At 43.9% G+C, this 24,342-nt stretch overlaps 5 protein-coding genes across 9 annotated transcripts; 4 read left to right on the top strand and 1 right to left on the bottom strand.

Annotated features, from left to right (window-relative positions):
• Positions 1 to 735: 735 nt before the first annotated feature.
• LOC138199860 (serine/threonine-protein kinase Nek9) lies at positions 736 to 7,089 on the top strand. Of its 2 annotated transcripts, XM_069152117.1 has the most exons (23): positions 736 to 1,158; positions 1,528 to 1,705; positions 1,810 to 1,865; positions 1,951 to 2,021; positions 2,131 to 2,236; positions 2,404 to 2,535; positions 2,638 to 2,748; positions 2,865 to 2,929; positions 3,027 to 3,077; positions 3,168 to 3,360; positions 3,451 to 3,595; positions 3,678 to 3,878; positions 4,065 to 4,111; positions 4,232 to 4,393; positions 4,489 to 4,597; positions 4,689 to 4,850; positions 4,972 to 5,139; positions 5,237 to 5,296; positions 5,381 to 5,568; positions 5,664 to 5,822; positions 5,947 to 6,051; positions 6,138 to 6,191; positions 6,310 to 7,089. In XM_069152117.1, the coding sequence occupies exons 1-23, from the start codon at positions 973 to 975 to the stop codon at positions 6,487 to 6,489; spliced, it is 2,889 nt and encodes a 962-aa protein (XP_069008218.1). In that variant the 5' UTR covers positions 736 to 972; the 3' UTR covers positions 6,490 to 7,089. The 2 variants fall into 2 exon arrangements, with proteins under 2 accessions (XP_069008218.1, XP_069008219.1); XM_069152118.1 differs by lacking the exons at positions 5,947 to 6,051; positions 6,138 to 6,191; positions 6,310 to 7,089 and having other exon boundaries at positions 5,645 to 5,788.
• Positions 7,090 to 8,355: 1,266 nt separating this feature from the next.
• LOC138199858 (zinc finger C2HC domain-containing protein 1C-like) lies at positions 8,356 to 9,996 on the bottom strand. The gene is made up of 2 exons (XM_069152114.1): positions 8,722 to 9,996; positions 8,356 to 8,504 (listed from the first exon to the last, which is right to left on the bottom strand). The coding sequence occupies exons 1-2, from the start codon at positions 9,952 to 9,954 to the stop codon at positions 8,424 to 8,426; spliced, it is 1,314 nt and encodes a 437-aa protein (XP_069008215.1). The 5' UTR covers positions 9,955 to 9,996; the 3' UTR covers positions 8,356 to 8,423.
• Positions 9,997 to 10,775: 779 nt separating this feature from the next.
• On the top strand, positions 10,776 to 11,987 carry acyp1 (acylphosphatase 1, erythrocyte (common) type). Its single transcript, XM_069152115.1, has 3 exons — positions 10,776 to 10,880; positions 11,064 to 11,151; positions 11,605 to 11,987. Exons 2-3 carry the CDS (start codon positions 11,071 to 11,073, stop codon positions 11,818 to 11,820), a joined length of 297 nt encoding a protein of 98 aa, XP_069008216.1. The 5' UTR covers positions 10,776 to 10,880; positions 11,064 to 11,070; the 3' UTR covers positions 11,821 to 11,987.
• An 879-nt stretch (positions 11,988 to 12,866) lies between these two features.
• Positions 12,867 to 21,479, top strand: mlh3 (mutL homolog 3 (E. coli)). Of its 4 annotated transcripts, none has more exons than XM_069152108.1 (13): positions 12,867 to 15,514; positions 15,650 to 15,751; positions 15,851 to 15,930; positions 16,021 to 16,125; positions 16,222 to 16,294; positions 16,411 to 16,479; positions 16,554 to 16,662; positions 17,193 to 17,352; positions 17,457 to 17,480; positions 17,589 to 17,667; positions 17,770 to 17,921; positions 18,025 to 18,100; positions 21,402 to 21,479. In XM_069152108.1, the coding sequence occupies exons 1-12, from the start codon at positions 13,081 to 13,083 to the stop codon at positions 18,094 to 18,096; spliced, it is 3,459 nt and encodes a 1,152-aa protein (XP_069008209.1). In that variant the 5' UTR covers positions 12,867 to 13,080; the 3' UTR covers positions 18,097 to 18,100; positions 21,402 to 21,479. The 4 variants fall into 4 exon arrangements, with proteins under 4 accessions (XP_069008209.1, XP_069008210.1, XP_069008211.1 ...); XM_069152109.1 differs by having other exon boundaries at positions 18,025 to 18,096; positions 21,402 to 21,474; XM_069152110.1 differs by lacking the exons at positions 18,025 to 18,100; positions 21,402 to 21,479 and having other exon boundaries at positions 17,193 to 17,365; positions 17,770 to 17,903.
• fosaa (v-fos FBJ murine osteosarcoma viral oncogene homolog Aa) lies at positions 21,291 to 24,285 on the top strand. Its single transcript, XM_069152112.1, has 4 exons — positions 21,291 to 21,515; positions 22,215 to 22,442; positions 22,765 to 22,872; positions 22,964 to 24,285. The coding sequence occupies exons 1-4, from the start codon at positions 21,384 to 21,386 to the stop codon at positions 23,630 to 23,632; spliced, it is 1,137 nt and encodes a 378-aa protein (XP_069008213.1). The 5' UTR covers positions 21,291 to 21,383; the 3' UTR covers positions 23,633 to 24,285.
• The last annotated feature ends 57 nt before the right edge of the window (positions 24,286 to 24,342 follow it).

Genomic DNA, 24,342 nt, shown 5'->3' with positions numbered 1-24,342 from the left:
GCAGTATGTGCTGCTTTAAGAAAAGTGATAGTGATCATTTATATTCCTTTCTAATAGAAGACTATTCAAAGTAGTTTTTTTTTTTTTCAAATCAACAAACACAACACCTTTATAACAATATTGTATTTTGATATGATCTGATCTGATGTTTCAGGTCAGCTGTTTCATTTGACAGGCATTCATGTCTGGTTTATCATAATTAGGGTTTTTAATTTATTTAAAAAAAAAAACCCTACATAATGATGTTCTGTGTATTCTAGATATTTAGGCTATCTAAAATTATTCATACCATGACGTGATTTGTACCCATGTTAAACACCCTTATAATAAACCCCTGGTTTATTGGAGGTGCTTGACAGTTTCCGGGTCTGAGAGCAAGAAAAAGATGGGCGTGTTGTTGGCGTGTTGTCTCTGAATCCGAAGCAAACCGGTTTTAAACTGTCTTTAACTCGTGTAATTGTTCTGCAGACCCGCTGAAACTCTGTCAGTGAAATAACATTCACACGACATCTCGGGATTTGATTGCACCGGGCTGTGATGTACACTTTTGTCTCGCTAACTTGTTAGCCAGTCAAGCTGATGAGCGGAACAGAGTAGTAAAATGTCCGGAAATGCGCCCTGCAGGCTTTCATCGTAAAACACATCCATAACACGCGTTGCGACACGGCTTTTATTTTGAAAATCCAAATAAAAGTTGGCTCATTTTTATCGTGTCATGCTTTACACTGGTGCAACTACTGTAGTTGCACGTATTTTGCTACGTTGTCTATTTCAGACATTGTCCACTTTAAGTGGCTTCGAGGCGTCTCGGTTGTACTCGTACTTGAACGCGTCTTTTTTATCCGCCCACGGAGGGAACATGTTGGCCGTGTGTGCGGGTTTGTAGGAGTGTTTCGGAGGGAGTTTGTCCGGTGTCAGGCCTGTTCGGGTTATTTCCATCACTGCCGCTGGCTAACAAGTCCCGAAACAGAAATGTCACTGGAGGACTATGAAAGACATTTCGACTCGCTAAATTCGGATTTGGGCGGCGGGTCTGTGGTCAGTGAACGCACCGCCTCGAGCACCTTCAATGGCGAAGAGGAGAAGCTGCATTACGTTCCTATTCGGATCCTCGGGAGGGGGGCGTTTGGAGAAGCAACTCTGTATAGAAGAACAGAGGTAAGTTGACTGTATATAAGAGAGCCTATCTGCACAGCCCAACTTTATACAATAAAACATACATTAAAAACACAAGAGGACACACCGCGTCATGCAAGAATTAAATAGCTCCCTCGAAGCTGTGTTGTTATAAGTGTTCCCCAAAGTGAAGCCATTTATAGGCTGTACCATTTTCTGACATTTTAAAGACCAAACAACAAATTGATGAATAAAGAAAATAGATGCTGCAGCCCTACTGCACGGGCTGCAGCAACGGGGACCCTTTGATGCCCCCCCCTGCTCTGTCCTTATGTCAACATCTGCATCTGTCTGATGCTCTTGCTCCTCTTTATTTGATTAAAAACGTTTTTGTTTTTTTTTCTTCTGTAGGACAACTCTCTGGTGGTGTGGAAGGAGGTGGACCTGAACTCGCTCTCAGAAAAGGAGCGCAGGGATGTCATGAACGAAATAAGCATCCTCTCCATCCTGGAGCACAACAACATCATCGCCTACTTCAACCACTTCATGGATAAAAACACTCTTCTGATAGAGTTAGAGTATTGCAATGGTAAGAAGAAGAAAAAAATACACTTACCTCCCTGAAAGTTTGATTGATATGAGTTCAGCTGCGGTTCATCTGTGACTGAATGATAACTAACCTTGTCGTCGCAGGAGGAGATCTGTACGATAAAATCCTCCAACAGAAGGGGAAACTTTTCTCTGAAGAGGTACGTGTGCACCATCGAGGGCCATTTATTTGAAACAAAACAGACTGTTCTCTGTTGTATGTTAATCTACAACATGCATCTTTAGGTGGTTATTTGGTACCTGTACCAAATTGCCTCGGCGGTGACTCACATTCACAAGGCTGGGATCTTACACAGGTAGGAAGCTCTTTTGTGTTTAAATAGTGATCATGCAGATAAGATGAAGTGTATGACATGAATGATCAAACTTTTGGGAATGAAACTACTTTTTTTTAACTTCTTGCAGAGACATCAAGACTCTGAACATTTTCCTGACCAAGACCGACCTCATTAAGCTGGGCGACTACGGCCTCGCGAAGAAGCTCGACTCTGAGTTTTCGATGGCAGAGACTGTAAGTTGTGACTCCATCAACTGATCAAACTGTACGTAGCTGTGATCCTCCTGATTGTAGGTACGCAGCTGTGGGATGATACAGCGGAGGACGTTATCTCTGCGCCAAGATGAGATACCTGATTCGCTCATTTTGTTTCTGCATGTTTTCTTCCTCGGTACGTCCAGTGTGTGGGAACGCCGTATTACATGTCACCTGAATTGTGCCAGGGAGCAAAGTACAACTTCAAATCCGACATCTGGGCCGTGGGTTGTGTCGTTTTTGAAGTCTTAACTCTCACGAGAACATTTGATGCAACGGTAGGTGTGCTAGCTTTCTGCTAATCAGCGTAACTTGCTCTAAACATCTGCATTAATCAGAGCGAAGGAGTTGAACGTATTGTGCTGTTTGTGTCCGTACAGAACCCTCTGAACCTCTGTGTGAAAATAGTCCAGGGCAACTGGACTATGGAAGTGAACTCCGATATTTATTCCTCTGCATTGATCAAGCTGGTCTACGAGTGTCTCGATCAAGTAAGTATGATTCTTTTTTTTCAAATTGCTGTGATACTGAGATAATACTGCATTTTCAGTAAAAAAAAAAAAAATAAATCTCGGACTGATATCACTGCGGTCTTTCTGTGTTGCAGGACCCTGCAAAGAGGCCCACAGGCGACCAGATCCTGGACCAGCCGTTCATCGCCTGCTGCCGACAGTGAGAATATCTTGAATTGTGGAATCAGAATTTGTCTGTTTTGTTTTTCGATGGTAAAGTTACAGCACACTTTTGAAAACTTCATTTTTTTTGATAGGGAGCTCGAAGAGCGAGTTGTCCTGCTGAATTCAGCGATGAAGAAACCAAAGTAAGTTAACATTTCTTAAATGTTCTCGTGTGTAAAAGCCTGGCTGTCATCCCACCAGTGTGATTGCTGTTGTACCTACCTGTCCCGTAGGCTGAACACGGTGTCTGAGACCAATGTTGCTGTGGTAACCACACGCTCGAGGGAGTTGTATTTCTGGGGAGGGGGGAAATTCACCCCTCAGAAACTGGACACGTTCAAAGGAGGCACCAGTGCTCAACACGTGTGTGCAGGAGAGAGCCACTTTGCAGTGGTGACGGTGGAGAAGGAGCTGTACACCTGGGCTGTGAGTAGTCATCCATCACTCAGGGCCAGACATGCTGGATCCAGTTGTTCTTGTGCTGCACTGCAAGCACCTTCTCTCCTCCACTCTCAGAACGTCCAGTGCGGGGCCAAGATGGTGGGGCAGCTGGGGCACGGAGACCAGGCCTCGTACCGGCAGCCGAAGAGGGTGGAGAAGCTTCAGGGGAAGGCCATCCGACAGGTGGCCTGTGGCGCTGACTTCACCGCTTGCGTCACTGGTGAGTGAAGAAAACTTTCTGCTAAAACAGGAACTGGTATCGAGGAAGTCCCACAGAAAGTTCTGCTGCTTATTTTTTTCAGATGAGGACCAGATGTACATGTTTGGGTCGGACTATTACGGCTGCATCGGAGTCGAGGGCGAGCTGGGCGTAGAGATTTTGGAGCCGGTGCTTCTGGAGTTCTTTGACGAGCGACCCATCCGCCAGGTCTCGTGTGGAGACAACCACGTGGTGGTGCTGACTCAGAACGGGGACATCTACTCGTGGGGCTGCGGAGAGTATGGTATATAAAGGGCTGCTCCATCTATTGTTGTTTTGAGTGGACGTCAGTTGGTGTCTGCCAGGTTGTTTTTGCTTTTATAATTGTAACCAGCAGGTGGAGACAGTGGCCTTTCAATATATATACAAGGAGTCTTGTCAGTCAAAGTTGCTCCTTACTCATCTCTTTTATTTTTTTTTTCTGCTGCAGGGCGTCTTGGTCTTGAATGTGAGGATGATTTCTCTTCTCCGATGCAAGTAAGATTCACTTGATGTCTGGTGAAGCCTTACAGGAGCCGGTTTCAACCAATCCCAGAGAGAAAATAGTCCTATATGTCGCTCTTTCTGTCCAATGTCCCGTCTCTTGTTTATTTCTAGGTGGAGATTCCTAAAGGCGCCACCATCTCCTCAGTGTCCTGTGGCAGCGATGGGACCTTCTTTTTAACAGAGCTTGGCAAAGTCCTGGCATGTGGAAACAATGAATTTAACAAGCTGGGGCTGAACCAGGGAATCTCTGGTCTCAAAAACTACCCTGGAGAGGTACTGGGTTATATTTAAAGTGCTATAATAAAAGGCTTACTTAAGCAGCTGTGTTCAAAAGCTTTTTTTTTTTTTTTTCATGTTACGCACACCAGGGTTACCAGGGGATCCCGTACATCACCACACTGACCTTGGTAAAGCAGCTGTCGCGTTTCAAGATCCAGGTCATCGCTCCAGGGAAGACTCACACAGCTGCCGTCGATGGTACAGCAAAAAGGGAGCTGTTATTTTCTTTGAGCGTAAAGTGTCACTGTTTCAAAAAGGTCTAATTTCTTCTGATTTTCTGGCTCTGCAGAACGCGGCCGTCTGATCACCTACGGTTGCAACAAGTACGGGCAATTGGGCGTGAAGGACTTTAAGAAACACCAAGGTGTCCAAGTCCTCGTTGGACCGTTCGGAGGGAAGATGGTTACCAAAGTGTCTTGTGGAGACGGATTCACCATCGTAGCCACGGAGGGTAAGAAATCGTCCTGGTGGTTCTTTTCTCAGATTTCGATGTCAAATTGTGTGGTATGTTATGTTGCCATTAGACTTTGGGTTCTGTAGGTAGATCATAATCAGTTCTCTTTTTCTGTCAGACAACCAGATCTTCGCATGGGGAAACGCAGGAAACGGGAGACTTGGGATGCCTGCTGATAAGGGATTTGGCTCAGAGGTTTGTCCTGCCATGCCAAGGCCCATCTTTGGTTCCCTCCACCATGTACCAGACCTGTCCTGCTGCGGCTGGCATACCATTATCATAATGGGTCAGTTATCAGAGTCATTACATGGATACTGGTACAATGAAACAACACAAAAGCATCTGTCTGATTACTGTGTTTTTTTTTTCTTTCTTATTTATAGAAAAAGTGCTGAACTCAAAGACCATCCGTTCAAACAGCAGTGGACTGTCAGTTGGTAGCGGTAAATACTTTTCTTCAAACACAGACTTGTCTATTGATTAGCTTGATGATGAATCTATAATTATTTTTGTGTGTGTGTATTTAGGACTGAGCCACGAAGCATCTACATCTACAGTGGATCTGGACATAGAACCTGGTTCAGAGACGGAGTGTCGGGACAGGGGTCTCGGGGGAACGCTGGAGGACAACTCTGAGGACTGCCTGATGGAGACCCCGATGACGTCGATGGCGAGTCAGACTGGGGACAGCTCCTGCCCTTTCTGGCTGAGAAAGGTTCGTTATCAGAATAAGGGAGCCTTAGTTTGAATTCAAAAATGAAAACATGGAGGCTTACGCCGCTCTAATTCAGGGAAGTTGTCATCCAACAGGAGCTGGACGACGCAGAGTTCATCCCGATGCCAGAAAACTCTGACCCATCCACTCCTGACCAGCTCTCTTCTGTCTCTGAGAGCGTTACTCTACCGTATGAGGAGCTGAAAGAGCTTAAGGCCGCGGCTGCAGCAGTCAGCACTAAGAAAGGCCTTTCGGTAATACCATCCATAACCAGACCATAATGTATGACAACTGTGTGCTCCAAAAAAACGTAGTAAAAAAAACTGTTATAATGCATTTAAATATACTTCTCTCATTTTCTGTCTGTTGGTTCTGCAGACTAAACGAATGAGCTGTAATAAAGTCAATGGACTGGACGAGGCAGACTCCTGCAGAAAAGGAGCGTCGGGTGCGTGCTGTAAAGAAAGTAGTGAGGTGGCACAGGTACGAAATCTACACACTCAACAGTGCAAATATTGAGCAAACGAGTCCACTGCATTGGCCCAGTGACAGCGGAGCTTCTTTTGCAGCTGCGAGAGACGGTCATCCGTCAAGAGACGAGGATCCAGACGCTTGAAAAGCAGGTGGGTTATTTTTGAAAAAGAATATTTTCACCCCCCCCCCCCCCCCCCCCCCCCCCCCCCCCCCCCCAAAAAAAAATGCATCCAGTAACAAGAAAGCGTGTATGTCTGCCGGCTCCAGGTCAGCGATCAGCAGAAGGAGAATGAGAGGCTCTGGGCGGCAATCAATCGTTCAGCGCTACAGGGAGCGGGATGCGACAGGAACGGAAACCATCGCTCTGACGGCGCGCTCGGCGACGGAGGAGGAAGAAGAGGCGGAGTCACCAATCACGGAGGCCGATCTGCAGGGGCCAGCGTGTGAGGCTGCAGACGTCCCGGTCGTGGGAGAAGTGTCAAAACTCAGCCCGAGTTAAACAAGCTGGTTGGATGGGAGGTGGCGGCTCGGTCAGCGGTGCAGCGGAGACGGTGTCCTCATTCCCACTCAATGGTTACAATACAGTATAGATGTTTAACGATGTGCTAACTGTCATGATTACGTTTTATTGCATATGTCATAATGCAAAATACATTGCACACATGCTTTCACCTGGATGTGGTGATCCAGCTAATGTCTCCACAAACTGAAATGTTGGCTGGACTCGACACGACGCATCGGACCTTAACACCTGCGAGAGACAATCGGATCATAGTGTTACGCTGCAATGTGAATATTAAGTCCACGTGTGCGATTGTCGGCTGTTAGCGATGTCAGCATTGAGGCTTCAGTCCTCCGTGACTCAGATATTAGTGTTCATCACATAACAGGTGAGACAAGCTCATGCAAAAAGGAAACCGATTCCTAATGTATCCAAAGATTTAGGTAGGAGAAAGTGGTTTAAAGTGCCAAATACCAAATAGCCTCTCAAACCTTTTCATATTTATCAGACATTGTAGTCATTACAAACATATTCTAATTATCTCATGCAAATATATATATATATATATATATATATATATATATATATATATATATATATATATATATATATATATATATATATATACTTTTTCAATTTGCATGTCATTTTAAGAGCGTTTGTGTGAAGCACAAAACTACTGATTCTTTTTTTTTTTTTACCAAGTAGGTAACTTTTTCTTATTGCTTACTTTGACTTTTGAATTATTGTCAGTGTAGCACATGCAGAACTGTTTCCTGTGTAAAACGTGGGTTTTAAAGCCTTTTTAATATAGCTGACCTTGCGGCTATAATGTTATTTGTTTTAACCATTTTGTCTCTTTGGTACTCTGAAATGTTCTTTTGCCATTTTGTGCAACAGTTGCAAAAGCAAATGTGTAATTTGCATTTGTGGATTTATTTTTGGTTTGTTTGTGTTCTGTTGGGTTTGTTTACTGTCTGTGTGTGTGCGTGTGTACAACCCATGTGTAACCAATAACTCGTGGTCAGATGAGCTGTCAGACACCAACAGTGTGACTCTTCATGCTGTAAAATGCAGCATTAATTACAGACCACGTTAGCAAGCTATTGAATCCAGGATTTATTGCAGATCTGACAACGTGTTGCCTCGGGTGACGTTTTTATACAGTGTGTTGAACATGGTTGACTTTTTTCAGAAGCTTCTTAAATTCTGCGGAGATGTAACCGTTGTATACACCCTCCTTCTCTCTCACTCACACTGTTGCTTTATGCTGTGTGTACAAGCCATAAATAAAACTAACAGCTATCTTTTATTACGTTTGAAGTCATGAGTTCCCTTCTGTTAAGTTACAGGGAAGATTATTAAAGCAAGAGCTGATTAATAACCAAATTGAAAGAGGTGAAAAACTATCCTGTCAACTCTGACAATAACTTTTGATGCGCTGATTCTGAGGACTTGAGAGGATTACTCTCTGGGAAGTACATTTAGTATACTGGAGATATATTTATAATATTGTAATGTGTAATAGTATGTCGTGCACAAAGTAATATAGCATCGTAATAAGAAAGTGTGCTTTATTAGTACTTGGAATGAGTAACAATATATTTCAAACGTACTTGAAACACAAATAAGATAAGGTGTAATTTAAGTTTGCTGTCAGACGTGTATATTAGTACATACACAGTCATATACTTTAATTGTACTAAAGCATACTTTAAGTTCCAATTTAACACAAAAACACTAAACAATGTAATTACAACTAAAATATATTCAGCACAAAATGAGTTTCAATTTGCACTCTTGAACTACACTGATGATTAGTTGGGCTTCAAGTATACTCGAGGACGCTGAGACTGAATACACGCAGCATGTTTATTTTTCACTTGGCTGGGAGTCGACCACGAGGCACAGTGCTTAGGTTTCTCCTTTGCCTTCGTTGTTGGTACTCTTTCTTCAAAGCCTGGATGAAAAGATTTCAGATGAAAGAAGAAATGTGTCAAAAATGATTTACTTGTTTCTCACAAAGTGTAATTCAATTATGACAAACTAAAAGAGTATTTTATTTTATTCAAAGTTACACAGGACCAGTCTTAAAAATAATGCTCCACTTCAACATAAACCTTAATGTGTTAAATTGGTCTGCTGGCCCTTTGAAGGAGGTTAAAAATGCGGCTTACCTCTGGAGTCTTGCTCCTGCTGTGGATTTTCAAGTACTCCTCGTTGGTTGTTCCTTTCATCCGGTGAAGGTAGGAGCTGTAGACTTGACGATGTGATAGTTTTTCACAGATTTGGACGTGCCTCTCTAATCTTTCACCAGCAAACCTTCTGTTGCAGATTGTGCAAGGGAGAAGCTGGAGGCCGACGTCTGTGCTGTCCGCGAGCGCGAGCTCCCCCTGCGGTGGTCCACTGCCCTCCGAGGGACTGGAAACCAGTGGGAGAGTTGAATCCTCAGCCGGTTTGCCTTCTGCAGCTCTGCGGCTTCCTGCGGCCGGTCTGTGAGCAGTTTTCTGGTGACTCCTCTGAGGCGCGGCTCGTTCAGCGTCTGCACCTTCGGGCTCCTTATGGGTTCTTTCCTTGTGTGTTCTCTCTCTGGTCCGACCCGTGTCACGCACATAGGCCTTATTTTGTTCACTGCATTTTGTTTTCTCTGTTCCTCCCCAAACGCCATGATCTTTTCCCTCTCCTCCTTTTCTCCTGCTATGCTCTTTCACATTCTGCCACCTGGATTTGTTCAGTTCTCCCTTTGCTTCTTGCTTAAATATGATGCCATCGGTGCCTTTGTGTCCTTTCCCTGCGTACCGAGGACTCTCCACATCATCCCATCTGGCCTGCTGCACTTCATGTGTATTCCTCATTCTATCCTCGGTCCTCTGGTCTTGTTTCTTCCTGGGATGCTTTAAATCTACATGCCTTCTTTCCTGCATCAACATGTCTCCGCTTCTCACCGGGTCTCTCCTCTGCTGCACGGGTATCCTGGTTTTTACCTGAGCTTGTCCTCTGTTGTGCCTCTCCTCGCCACTCTTTTGATCAACACGCGCCGCAGCGTCAGGACCGCCTCTCTGGATCTTTTGCCTTATTTTATCTTCAACCTTCCACAGCTTCTCCTGCAGCATGATCTCTTTTGCATGAATGGCTCTGGCCATTTGCAGCTCTTCAGCGGGCACTCTGTGCGGGTCTCTTCCTGAACGACAGGATCCGGAGGCCTCTCGGATGTCATTTGAATGACGTTCCTGGGACGACAGAGGACCTCCTGGTTGTCCTGAAATCGTTTTTATTCCACAGTCAGAGAAATCAAGTGGGACTTGTGTCCTTCGTGGTCTTCTGTAGCCAACGGGCTTGTTTGGAAATGGTTGGTCTCCCGCATTTGCTTTCCTATTAGGCACAACGTGTTGTGCACGAGTGGTGCTCATGACTTCATCTGTTGTTGAAGATCATCCTGTGCTGCTTTTCCATAGATTCAATAAGACCCGCGTCCTCCATTCCAGATCTGCAGGCTTTAGTCCTGTTTAATTTTATTTTGCAGAAATATAAAGTAAGGTTAAAAGAGCAAAAAACGAAATAGGGGGATAAAGAGTGCAAAGGTTTTGGATAATATCACTATTTATAGACACTTTGCTTGAGTTGTTACTGACAAGTCAGCTGAGCAGTTAAAAGTGTATGTGCAAATGAAAACCATGAAGGCATTCATCTACAAACATCATGCAGTCTTTATTATCACATAAAGCTCAGTTATCATCCAGCTTAAGATATTTACACGAAAATATCAGCAGTCAAAAGCTCCCGAGTTAATATCAATTAATTGATAAGGATTGCCAAGCTCTCCGTTTAGGCAAAAAAAATGGAAGAAAAATCCTAAATGTGGGCTGAATAATGAAAACTTTTCAACATAAATTATATATAAAAATAAAAATAAAAAAAACTGGGAGAATACTTGGAAACAGTAAAACAGCAGAAAACATTGCTGACATCACAAAAGTGAGCCGCCGTTTACTTACCAGTAAGAACATCTTTTACTGCTTGTGTTCACTTCAAATTCAAATTCCAGACATTTATTAAGTTTTATATCTACATTTATCTACAAAAACCGACCCGACAGCTGCCACCAAAAAAAAAAAAAAAAAAAAAACTGACGCGAGTCCTTTTTTTTTTTATTCCAGCGTTTACATTTGTTGCCTAGAAACGACAGAAGTCTCGGCTGTTCTCTGATTGGTCCGTTAAAGCATCACTTCCTGAACCGGTGGAGTCCCGTATGTTTTTAAAAAAAAAAGAAATCGACATCTTTCGTGGTTTTGCTGGCTGGTTTTTGTTTTTAACGGCTTTTCTTTCATCCATTCAGGTGAATTATGCGGCAGACGACGAGTTTTCGCTTTGTCGTACAGCACGAGTGTGTTTAATTATCTGTGTCGCAAATTGTTTAAACAGAAATCAATGTTGTTAGCATAGCTTGTTGCTATTCACGATGGGTTGTTGACATTCACGCTGAAGGACTTGAAGCACTTTCTTATTTCTCCTTTTCCAGATCCAACATGTCCAATGAAGACCTGATATCAGTGGAATATGAGATTTTTGGCAGAGTGCAAGGTGTATTTTTTCGAAAGTACACTCAGGTGAGTTGGACCTGATGAGTGTCCATGACATTAAATGATGCATTGATTTTTTTTTTTTTTTTTTTTTTTTTTTCCTGGTATTAATTCCATGATGATGGTATTTAATTTTAAAACTGGACTTAGTACTGTTAATATTAATTACTTTGGGGACTGATTTACTTGCCAACTAGACACGTGGACAGTCATTGCCCAATCATATGCTATTTTACTGCTATTTTACTGCTTTTACTGCTATTTTATTGCTTTTCTATTATTATATTATTATCTTATTGCTTCTGTATGCTGCTGTAGTGAAAAAAATGTCCCCTCTGGGATTAATAAAGTAACTACCTAACCTAACCTAACCTAATCATTGGGGACTGTGCAGCCTTTCTTACCTCTTGTGACTTCAGATCATCTCGTCCCCAGCCACAAGCCCCCCCCCCGTGATGAATGATCTGTTTTCATTTCCAGGCAGAAGGGAAGAAACACGGGCTGGTCGGCTGGGTCCAAAACACGGCAGCGGGCACCGTCCAGGGGGAACTGCAGGGCCCACGCAGCAAAGTGAAAGAAATGCAAGAATGGTTGAAAACCACCGGGAGTCCCAAGTCAAACATCACGAGGGCCGAGTTCAAGAAAGAGAAAACGACGGACAAACTAGAATACTCATCTTTTGACATAGTAAAATAAATAACCCGTAGTGATTGGAACCTGTAATGTTAACTTGGGAGCAGATATTTTATTTATTTAGTTCTTTTTATTTATTGGTTGGAAATGAATGAAAACGATATGTTTTCTTTACATCCACAGGATATTTAATTCAATTAATAAATGGGAAATCCCTTCAACAAGCTTCATATTGTTTTCATTTTATTGTAATAACTGCAACAACAACAACAACAAAAGGGGGAACATTTCACGAGGTTGATTTTAGAAGGTTATCAGCTGTAAATTAGAAGAAAAAGAAGGTTTTTTTAAATATATTTTTTTGTATTATTATTTTTAATATTTATTTAATATAATATAATTTTATTTTATAATTATTTTTTGTAATAAATAATCATTTAGAGGCGTTCGGTGGATTTAGAGTTATTATTAACACCTGTGCTTTTCTACTTTAACAAATTCAAAACGTCTGCTTTAAAAAATAATAATAATAAAAAAGGGCCTGTTAGGCTGATGGCGGCCTAAATAGACTCACTTATGCGGTTTAGGCACACAATGGGAAAATTAAAAGACAAAGTGTGATTGAAATGGATTATGTGACTTTGATAACAACGGGTCAGTGGACACGTGAGAAAGCGCACTCCGTCCAGTAGGTGGCGGTGTTCTTATTAAACGGTTAGACGATGGTGCGTTCAATGGAACATAAATATTTATAATTTTATCAGGATACATTAATGAAACGGAAGATTAACAGCGCATATAAAAGGATCTCCTTCTTTTTTTTTTTTTTTTACATTGTTTTAGTCAGTATATTACACATACAAAGTACCATCGGCCATGTTATTGACTAAATGCAGCCTACCTACGTCATTTCTGTGTCTGAAGTCTGGCTGCGTGAAATGATTCGAAGTGTCCGAGTGTACCTGAACGCAGCATCAGAAGTCGCTCACACCAGTAGATGGCAGTAAGCGTAAAGTTTGTCAGCAGCACATGTCGGAGGTAAACTCTTTGTTTGTTTTTTTAGTTTCACGTTGACTGTCAACAGCTGCTGGGTTATTTTGGCATGCTTTTAATTATTATTACTAACGTGTGTGCTATTTATCTCATTTAACGGATGTGGAAACAGACTTTTTTTTTGAAAAAACACTCACGAAAGCAACTGCCAGTTTGAAAGCAGCTGAATTACTTTCCTTTTTTTAAAAATTATTATTTTATTTTTTTTTTGGACCATAGTTTCGGCGCAGGTCGAAGACTGAAGAGAAAGCAGGACTTTCGCAGACCACCATGATTAAGTGTTTGCCCGGTGAGGTTCAGGGGAAACTTCGCTCCGGTGTCGCCGTCCCGTCGCTCCAACAGTGCGTCGAGGAGCTCCTTCTCAACAGCGTCGATGCCGGTTCGAGCTGCGTGGGAGTCCGGATGGACACGGAGGCTTTAAAAGTCCAGGTCATCGACAACGGTGCCGGGATGAGCGCAGAGGATCTGGAGCGCGTCGGGAACCGGTACCACACCAGCAAATGCAGCTCCGTCGGAGACCTGGACCGCCTGCGGTGGTTCGGTTTCAGAGGAGAAGCCCTGGCCAGCGTCGTTTCTTTATCCGCGCTGGTTGAAATCTCATCACGGACCAGATCGTCGGTGAAAACGCACGTTAAGATATTCAAGGACGGGAAAAGTTTGGATGTCTTCGAGGCGGAGGCCTCTCGACCCTCCGCGGGCACAACCGTCATTGTTTGTAACTTCTTCTGCAACCTGCCGGTCCGGAGGAAGAGAGTCGACGCCGTCCTGGAGGGTGAGAGGATCAGACACAGGCTGGAGGCGATTTCCCTCATGCACCCCTTCGTGTCCTTCACCCTGAAGAATGACTGCACGGGAGCCATGATGGTGCAGCTTTCAAAAGCCAGGGACACCTACCACAGGTTCGTCCAGATCCACGGCCGAGGACGAGCAGAGAAGCTGGGAGAAATCAGCCACACTCACGGGCAGTTTGAGGTGACTGGGTACCTCGGCAGAGAGGGCCACTACAACAACAGCTTGCAGTTCCTGTATGTAAACGACAGACTGCTGTTGAAAACGCGGATCCACAAGCTGCTAAACTTTCTTCTGCGCAGAGTGAGCAGTTCAAACCAGAGACAGGACAGTCCAGATGGTCCGTCTGTCCTCAGGAGTCCAAAGCACAAACGAACCCAGGAGCTGTATGGCGTCTACGTCATCAATATCAGGTGCTCCTACTCTCAGTATGACATTTGTCTTGAGCCTGCCAAAACCCTGATTGAGTTCAGAGACTGGGATGGCGTTTTGCTCTGTGTTGAAGAAGCAGTGAAAACTTTCCTGAGCAGGGAGAACTTGGTGGCTGTGATTTCTCAAGATGATTTGGACTGTGCATCGCCAAAAATGTTTGCCACCGACAGAACGGAGCAGGAGGGGAACAGCGGTCTCTGTACTACTTTTGCGCTGGATTGCGGCGTGGGAATTAAACTGGCGTCTGAATCTGTCCATCGTAAGTGCTCAGATGACGGTGTTGGCCAGGAGCGCAAAACGGAGGAGAGAGAAGAACAAAACAGTGCTGCAGACGAGTTGGAAAAGATACACAGTGAAAAATGTGTAATTCAAGAATGTAGAGATGAGCCAAAATGTGATTCGGTTGCATCTTGTACTAACATTAATGAAGAAGCCGGGGCGGGCTCTAATATTGTACTTATGTCCAATAGACTAGAGGATGTATTTTCAAAAGAGAGACCGATAGGATTTAATAGTTCCATCTCAAAGTCACCACACGGCCTTAATCAACAAGCTCACGCTGATTTAAACTGTGCTGAGACTTTAGTAAGTAACGGAAAGATCTCTCTGTCTGATCCGTACATCCACGACAGTCTGCAGACTCGGGACGTGTCCCGAACCCACGGGCCAGTATTTCAAAGACAAAATGTGGCAGCAAAGTGTGAAGAAAAATCCTTTGCATCAAAACGTAAAATCTCTCTGGACGCGGGACGAGGCGGATCTTCTCCGAGACAACAGAGAGACCTGGCTGATATCATCCCCTCCAAGATCCCCAGAATCATTTCTTGTCAAAAATTGTCGATATTTAAGGAGTCGGGATCTCTCGACAAGTTTAGAAGAATGTACGTTAAATCCGACGAACTGAAATTGCCGCATCTCGAGGCTCATTTGCAGAACAAAGTCGGTCTTCCTCGGACGGACATCTTTGTTTTTAATCCTAAGAATATATCGGTTCGTCAGGAAGATCAGCGAGAGGTTGATGTTACAGAGACGCGAGAGCAAGAGGAGACGGAGAGCAGCTGCCGAAGCCCGCCGACCCACTCGGGCGTCACCGCATTAAAACCAGTCTCAGCTCAGAGTCGAGGGAAACGATCTTTGGCAGCTAAACTCTGTCATCTGAAAGAACACGGGACCGAAGATTCAGAAGTATCGCTGCACGTGTCGAGGACTACCACGCAGGACCAGACGTGTTCAGGTGGTGGACGGGATCCGGTCCGAGACGGCGACGTGGGTGAGAAACCCCGCGACCGTCCGGCGGCCGAGAAGGAAGACGACGCGCCGTCGGGCGACTGGCTTCATCACTTCGACACGTCTGTTGGGAAGACGGTCTACGTCAACAGAGTGACCGGGCTCAGCAGATACGAGGACCCGGCTGCAGAGGAAACGCATGCACGCTGCACATCGGATGTCACCAACATGGCAGTTAGTGTCATCTCTGAAATGGGTGAGTTAGTGCACATTATTGCATTCGTGGTAATAGATTCAGTGGCTCTGCCTCTCTGGACACGTGGTAGTCTCACGTGGAGAAGGTGTGAGCCCCCCGGTCTTTACTTTCCTGTCCCTGTTCCTCCAACCGCAGGGCTGGAGTACAAGTGTTACCCCTTTCAGGTGGATCTAGTGTTGCCTTTCCTGCCTAAATCCAGACCAGAAAGAGTGATTAGCTCAGGGCTTGATTATAAAGGTACCTCACAGACTGGAAGGACGTAACACACAATGTACAAAATGGAAATAGCTCATTTGGCGTGTTTGTGCTCACGGATGATCTCGTCTGTTTTTCCAGATGACGGCGCCGAGAGATCCAACTCACTTTCCTCATTGTACTCAAAATGGAATAATCCCGTGTTCGTCCGCCCTCCGATGGTAAAGGAAAACTTCTTTTTTACGTTTCATACATTTCCAGTGATTTCTGCTTGTTCTAAAAAATTAAAAAAAACACGACTGTGCCGACAGGTCGGCGTGGATATTTCCGGCGGACAAGCCGACGGACTGGCAGTAAAGATCCACAACATCCTGTTTCCATACCGCTTCTCTAAAGCCATGATTCACTCAATGAAGGTCAAATTCATCCTTCGGTATTTATCACCTTCTTTAGTGTTTTTGACAGATTTTTATGAAACGATGTAATAAAACCGCTACGCAATTAACTTACAGGTCATTCACCAAGTGGATAAAAAGTTTCTTGCTTGCCTCATCAATACAAGAGATGACGAGCCGGTGGCTGAAGGTATGGGGAGATAATAATCACAAAAATTTAAAAAAAAGCTTTTGTGTGTTGTTTTCCTGACACTTTGTATTTTTCACGTTTGTACATTTTTTTTATTTTTTTTATTCAAATCCCAGGAAACCTTCTGGTGCTGGTGGATCAACACGCTGCACATGAGAGAGTTCGACTGGAAAATTTAGTTGCAGGTAAAATGTTGTATTATTATGATTGTAAATGTGTTAATCATTGATACTACAGGAGTAACCGTATACTGTTGTAGACTCGTACGAGGAGGACCACGATGCCGTCGGGGAGAAACGTCTGTGTTCATCAACCATTTTGCCGCCTCTTGAGATCAGCGTGACCGAAGAGGAGCGACGGCTGCTTCGGTGTGTTGTGTTGTTATCGTGTGTTGTGTTGTTGTCGTGTGTTGTGTTTTCAAGGGTAGAAATGTGCCTGAATATCCTTGATTTTCACAAATAATTTGGGGTTTCATCTCCACAACATCTCATGCCTGCTTCAAGTCTTTAAATATGATTTATTTTTTAATATCATAATATCAATACCATGAAAGAGAAAAAAAAGAAGGATAGTTCTTTCTTTTGTTTACTCGCCTTTCATAGCTTGATTAGTCCTCTGTTGATCTGTTACTCTGGAAAATAGCAAGCATTAAATAATCATGATCAAAACATAAAGTGAATATGAACAACTGGTGAAATAAATTGACAATCAACTGTAGTTACTTCAGGTAGAAAAGAAAATCTGTAAACTTAATTGCATTTGTAGTAAGAACTTTTTTGGTTTAGGTCCCTGAAAGGTGCTTTAATTTTACTCTTACAAAGACAAACAAACTTTGTACTTTTACATTAACATTTTTACGGAGCAAGTGAAGTGTTGTTGTGCGCTCGTCTCCCGACAGGTCTTGTCAGCCACATTTGAGGAGTTTGGGTCTGGAAGTTACTTTCTCACAGGCAGCAGATCCACAAGTGTTTGTGGGGAAGGTACCGTTGTGCTTTATGGAAAAGGAGAGCAATGAACTGCGGCGTGGGAGGCCCTCGGTTATCAAGCCTATTGTTGAGGTAAGACTTGCAGGTAATCTCCTTGTTTATTTTTTTTTTATATCACTGAGTAGCTGAGGAAGGATTTACAGCTCAGCTCACTGCTTTGCTTTATCTCACATCAGGAGTATCTTCGAGAGCAGATCGAGGTACGCCGTCTTCCTACTTCTCGACAATTTTGAGCTGCAGAAAGCATGTTATTGTTCGATTACAGGGTAGCATCCATCATTTCTCTTTTTTCCTCTTGTTTGTTTCAGCTGCTCTGCTCAACGGGTCGAGTGAGAGGAACTCTGCCTCTCACCGTTCTCAAAGTGCTCGCCTCGCTCGCATGTCACGGTAAAGATGACTTACTGCTCGCTGTCCTTCAGTTTATTTCCTCTTGTCACGTTGAGCCTAAAATCTTCACGCTGGCTGTTTTTACACGTGTGCATTTTAAAGGTGCCATCAAATTCAACGACACCCTGAGCCGAGATGAATGCCACAGCTTGGTAGCATCCTTGTCCTCCTGTCAACTGCCCTTCCAGTGTGCCCATGGCCGTCCATCCATTGTTCCCCTTGTAGACGTCCTTCATTTGGACAAAGAGCAGAAGGTACCAGAACGTAGTAGCACATCTGAACGTCGGTGCGAAGGTAAGATTCACGGCAATGAACCTCGGCCTTCTGACGGTGACGCAGCATTTCTTGTCCCTGCAGGAACTCCAGAAACCCAACCTCCAAAAGCTGAGAAGAATGTATAAAGCATGGCAACTATATGGAAATAGATAAGTGGGTGTGTATTTTATTTTTAAAATGTGGTTTATTGTCAACAAAATGAATTCTAACTCCTGAGTGAAAGAAATTCTAATTAAATTGTTCAGAAATTCAAGCTTTCTCCTCAAGTGCTCAAACTTTTTCTTTTATACTGAAGCAACTGTGAATTCACAGGATGTTTTGGGGATAAATAACATGTTGTGTCAGATATGAATAACAAACAGTTTTGTAAGAACCCAAAAACAGGAAATACTCAAATAAATTGAGGAAATCATACGAAAAACAGTAAAAGGCCCAATGCAGTGAATATGTGAGTGTTCCCAAACTCGATGTCCACTATGATCAAACTTTATGACTTCCTCTGTGATTTTCTGAAGTATAATCTGAAGATAGAAAACAACAGTTAAAAAGGGTTCAAATTGCATAGATGAGAAAACTGATTCAAACCCGAGTCTAAACTCACAGCAGGTGGTTTCCATCTGTTTCCAAAGGCAAAACATCTGATATGACATCACACTTCGGGATGCGGCCAAATAAAGAAAAAACAGCCTCCGGAGAGCAGCTCGACTGCAGTTTTCTGCGCTAGTGGTGATTTACAAATACACGTATTGCTCCATCCAGTTACTGTTTGTGTGGCGTCTTCAGGTAGTTGAAGTCATGTGCAGTGGACAGTGAGAGGTGCTCCCGATAGGTCAGTTTCTCCATTTATTCAGTCTGACACAGAAGTTGCCAGACTCATATTTGTCAAACATATTTAGGTTATGTGGCCCTTTGCATAGTCGGAAGTCCCGGGTGATGTTTGACAGCTCAGCGTTGAGAGTCCGTCACCTCCTCGTAGTTCTTCACGCTGCGCATCATGTTCAGTTTTGGTCTGGAAACCTACTCGGTACCGAAAGGTAAGCAGTAATTGCTTATTATGCAATTTGCTCATGAAGGTCTTATTTATTCAGAATTATATATTATTTTAAAACCTCACTCACCCATTGAAGAGCTTACTGGAGTACCAACTGGTTGTAAATTTCAGTTTTGACTGAAAACTTCCCTTTGTGGTGTTTTTCTTTGGTGTACAAGCTGAAAGAATGAGCAGAGGGCTTCTTGAGTCACAAGCTGATGAACCAGCGACATGTGACCAGGCAGATAATATGATTTTGATCCTGAAGGCTGCAAAACAATAAAAGGACACGGTGTTCCTAAAGTACAAATTTGCCTTTATGTGAGTGTCCAATCAGTGTTGATGTTGAATGTACTCATCTGAAGCAATTCATTCCTCAATAAATCCACTGGGTCTCTGGGAAGCAGCTGCAAAAGCTGTTGATCTTCTGGCACCGGTGTTGTCATTTGACATGTGCAGTGATGTCGTTATTTGAACAGAAGAACGACAGGCTGAAATAGCAGCGAAAATACAATCTGAAATTATAAGTGCAGAGGTTTTTTAGAGATGAGGAAAGATTTTTCAGTGTTTTGGCTGACTCGGATATTCAGCTGTATTTATTTGAGGCAGATTGTGGTCGGCAGGGACCATCCCGAAACAAACTGGTGGTGCCCTTTGTTAAAATCGTCCTCCGATGCCAAAAGAAACCGAATCATTCTGCTGAAGTGAATTCCAGTGTTTTTGTGGGATGCTGTCATGAACCAAGAATGCCGTGTGTGCATACAAGTTTTCTCCTGACGTGGCCAGAGGTGTGCTGGACACCTTCTTCAGGATACCGAAAGACAAAAACCACAGTCAGCAGGCCTGAGACGGCACGCCAGCATTGAGTGAGTATTTTTGTCACATGATGTTTTCGCCAACAATAAAGGGGGCTTATGAGGGTTTCACCACCAAGAAGTACAAGCGTCCCGATGAATAACTACTTTCTTTCCTGGCTACTGGTTGTTGTTGTTGTTTTTTTGTCGAGTCGGTGCAACCGAAGGATGCATCAAAAGATTGTGCAGTGCGTCCTGGTACGTGCAGGCATAAACTCAGCTTTCTTGGTCCCCACAGTTCACACTGAGGAATGAATTGCTTCAGTTCAATGCATCTACCATCAACACCGAGTGGACATACGTTAGGAAAGTGGTGAATTTTCCCTTTAAACTTCAGGTTTTAGTATTTTCCATGTGTCTCTAAAATGGCTCTAGATGGTAGTGGGCCTTGCAGAAGGTGTTGTTATTGCCACAATCTTTTTGAGATGGTTATCCCTCATATATCAGTTAAATAAATAAAAAGGGAGATATTTGGTCATAAATGATTGCTTCATCACCTTCCTATATATCGAAGTTGTATTTGCATATTTTCCTGCAGATGTCCTCTTGCAGACAGAAGGGCAGGCGTCGCGAGGAAGACGCCGTGTGTCGACATGCAGCTGTTTCGTAGTTGTGACGAGTGAAGGATGCTGCTGCCCCCCCTCCAGCCCCCACCCACCTCCGCCCCTCCTTCCGTCAATGCCCCTCCTCCTCCCCCACAGTTCCGGGTCATGCCACGTGACTCGTCCGCCCCCACATGTTCAACCTCTCCTCTTCCCCACCATCCCTCCCCAAGTAAACAATTCCGCGTCATTTCATTATGTCTGCTGACAGTCCCTGATTCCCATCTTTGGAGAAGGCAAGAGATGATGTCTGTCAGACCGTTCAGAAAAACACAACGTTTCATCATTTAGAAGGAGGAAATTAATTTCGAGGAAAGCTTAATACAGTCGCTCACTTTAAAAACGGTCGTGCAAAACGACCTTGGAATGAAATATATTTAATTAAAATGGGTATATTGAACAAAACGCACTCGGGTGGGTTTTACCTCTTTTGAGTGCGCTTTAATTGTCCTTGATTTAATGAACACACGCGAACATTAAGTTTTCACCGCCCAGGAAACGGTGACATGGGCTACGTGTATTTATAAATAGACTCACGTTTTCTCATCCCATATTGCATTAATAAGAGACCGATATTTGTGAATGGGAGTGGAGGCTGCTGTTTGACGTCTGTGCGATCAGCCTTTCGTGATGCATTTAAGAAAAACCGTTGAAATACTTCTCGATGAGGACATTTATACAGGATAAATGTCCAAATAATGCTTCTTTTTTTTTTTTTTTTACACCAAATACAGGCCCGTGTGGCTAGTCTGACCCCCCCCTCCGCTGATGGTACAGTCTTGGTTCATTCATAAAATTCTAGCAGAGCATAAAAGGAGGGGCTTGCATCCTGGTCGTCCAGTTACCAGGTATATACCTGGAGACGAGACCCGAGCCGCTCTGCCCAGCGGAAGGCCAGAGTCATATCTGTCATTGATCAGGACCTGTGTGTGTTTTTTTTTTTCCTTCTTCGTGATGTATCACAACAACCAGACGGATGATATGGATTCAGTCCCCTGCCGGACGGAGTCTCCTGTCGGGACGCCTTGCCAGAAGACGCCAGAAGAGGCGAGCTCTCCAGCTTCCTCCTCAGAGAGCAATGCAAAGGTATGAATGGCTTTGTTTATCATTTATTCAACGCGCACCCCGGGGAGGAGGGGGAGAGGGGGGTGTGGGGGTGGGGGTGGGGAGGTGGGCACCCCGTGCTCAAGCAGATTTAACATCCCTGTTTATGTGAACCACAGACGGAATGCTCCAATGCTTTTTTTTTTTTTTTTTTTTTTTTTAATCTCCGTGTTGGGTGTGTGTGTGTGTGTGTGGGGGGGGGGGGCTGATTGATAAGGTTTTAATTAACTGTGCGCGCCTAATTCTCAAACATAATTTCTGACACATTAGATGTAAAACTGGAGCAGAAATCAGTGCAAGTGGAAACGTGACAGAATTGCACTGTCGGCTGGGTTGTTATGATCCCGACGTCCTGGGACCAAATGTGAGAGTGTCGATGCAGCGGTTCATTGAGAAAAATAAATCCATTCAGGAGACTCCACAGCATCTCTGCGTCAGTGTTGACGTCAGAAACAATGATAAAGTCAAATATTGATCCGGAGAAGGCTATTTCTGGTGTGGTATATTTCAAGACAATACAACGCATGCAGGGTGTCCTCTATTTGTGAACATACGATTTGTGCGGTTTTATTGATTATTGTTATCACTTTAAATTTTCATTATTATAAATAAAAAAAAAATAAAAAAAAATAAAAATTCATTGTCGTCCTCATTGTTGGTTATTCCTATTTTTTTTTTCAGGATGTCTGCCAAGACATGAGTGCACAAGACACTCCGTTTGTTCCAACAGTTACAGCAATTTCCTCTACCCCAGATTTCCAGTGGATGGTCCAGCCTACGATTATCACATCTGTCTCCCCGTCTCTGGGTAGCAGGCAAGCCAATGAACCGCAAAGCTCTCACAAGGCAACACCCAAAGCAGGCGGGAATAAAGGAAAAAATGCTGTCAGGAAGGGGAAAGCGGAGCAGGTAGGTTAACCTTGATGAAGTCTACCTGCTGTCGGACAGAATGACAATCAGCTGGGAAAATTGACATAGGCCCCTCTGAATTACTTGTGAGCAACAATGCTGTTGTGCATGCTGCTCTGGTGCCGTGTGTGCCTTCCTTAGGCAGTCGATTTATATTCAGGTCACAGCAAGTCTGCAACAATGTTCTATTTTTAGACGCATTGCAGCGAAACATGCTTTTGCCATTCTTCAGAGGGTGAACTGGGAGCGGATGTAGTGGATTAGGAGATGAAATGGCTGGATTCTTCAAGGTGGTAACCGAATTATTTCTTTTATATCCCAGCTGTCTCCAGAGGAGGAGGAGAAAAAGAGGGTAAGAAGGGAGAGGAATAAAATGGCTGCAGCAAAGTGTCGCAACAGACGGAGGGAACTCACAGACACACTGCAAACTGTAAGTAAACAGCGATCCATTTGCTCAGCTGTCATTTGCACCTACTGTTGTGTGTTTTCCATGCGGATGATGTTGGATGTTCTATCTGAAGGAGACAGACAAGCTGGAGGAGGAAAAAGCAGCCCTGGAGACGGAAATAGCCAACCTCCTCAAAGAGAAAGAGCGGCTCGAATTCATCCTCGCCACACACAAACCAGTGTGCCAGATTTCAGAAGAGCTTGAGTCTATTTTCCAGGAGCCCGCGGGGTCCCCAGAGCTCCCACCCAGTCCAGACGAGGACAGACTTCCAGAGGATGGCACCCAGGAAGCTCCTTCACTCCAGGACATGGACATCCCCAGCGACCCGTCCACAGCCATCTCCGGGAACTCCAACATCTTGCTGTGTGCCAGCGCTGAAATCAACATCTGCGATCTCGAGCCCTCTCTGGACATTAAGGAGGGGCTACTGGACAATATGTTACCCAGCTTGGAGGAGAAAACCCCCATGGAGACGGCTCGATCGGTGCCAGACATCGATCTGAGCAGCTCCCTCGGGGTCTCGGACTGGGAGACCCTGTACAAGTCGGTCTCCAGCGACCTGGAGCCCCTCAGCACCCCCGTGGTCACCTCCACCCCCACCTGCAGCAGCTACCTGTCCGTGTTCACGTTTGCATGTCCCGAGCTGGACTCTCTCACAGAGGGACTGGACAGCCATAAAGGTGGAGGAAGCAAGGCTGAATCTGTTGACATCCTCAACTCTCCAACTCTCCTGGCCTTATAAGACACAGAGGGGAAGTGATCCGTCTGATCTCTCTGGTTTCTCTCTTTGCAGGTTTCCTGACTTTGAAATGACATAAACGAAACAACATATTCCACAGTATGCTGTGAACACTTCAAGGAACACATTCATGAAATGTCTTGTGCGTGACCAAGAAAAACATATAAACTGTCTCCAGATACATAGCCAACAGAGTGATGTAGCTAAAAGCATGGCTTTTAATTTAACAGGAGGGACTGAGGTAAGTTTTGATTTTAAAAACGCATGCTGAGAAATTCCAAATAATTTTCAGAGCTCATATATATCTGATCTGTTACTAGATCTGAAGGTGTAATGTGGAACTCAATGTAAACAGTATGGTTTTGTGTTTTGGTGTCAAATAGTGTATTGATTGCTGTAAATGTTGTATTTACATATTCATCTATGGTAAGTACCTGCATACCTCAATGTCATCAACTGTGGTTTGACCTCATTGTTAAAATGTTGAAAAGTTTTCCATGAAAACATCCAGTGCTATATATCTTATCAAGATGTAACTCATGATTTATTTTTGTACCTTTCAGATTTTGACTTATTTGTTAAATTGAAAAAGAAGTCAAATGGGCATCGATTGCTTATCTATGCTGCTGCATAATAATAAATCTACGTTCACAGTGGTTATTGGTGCTGATGTCTATAAGGAATCTGTTTGTTTGTTTTTTGAAGATGAACCG

Source organism: Embiotoca jacksoni, unplaced genomic scaffold (genome assembly GCF_022577435.1).
Source record: "Embiotoca jacksoni isolate LCO1_2020_lvr unplaced genomic scaffold, fEmbJac1.0.p SCAF_18, whole genome shotgun sequence".
Lineage (NCBI taxonomy): Eukaryota > Metazoa > Chordata > Actinopteri > Embiotocidae > Embiotoca > Embiotoca jacksoni.
This window is presented reverse-complemented; position numbering and strand designations above follow the sequence as displayed.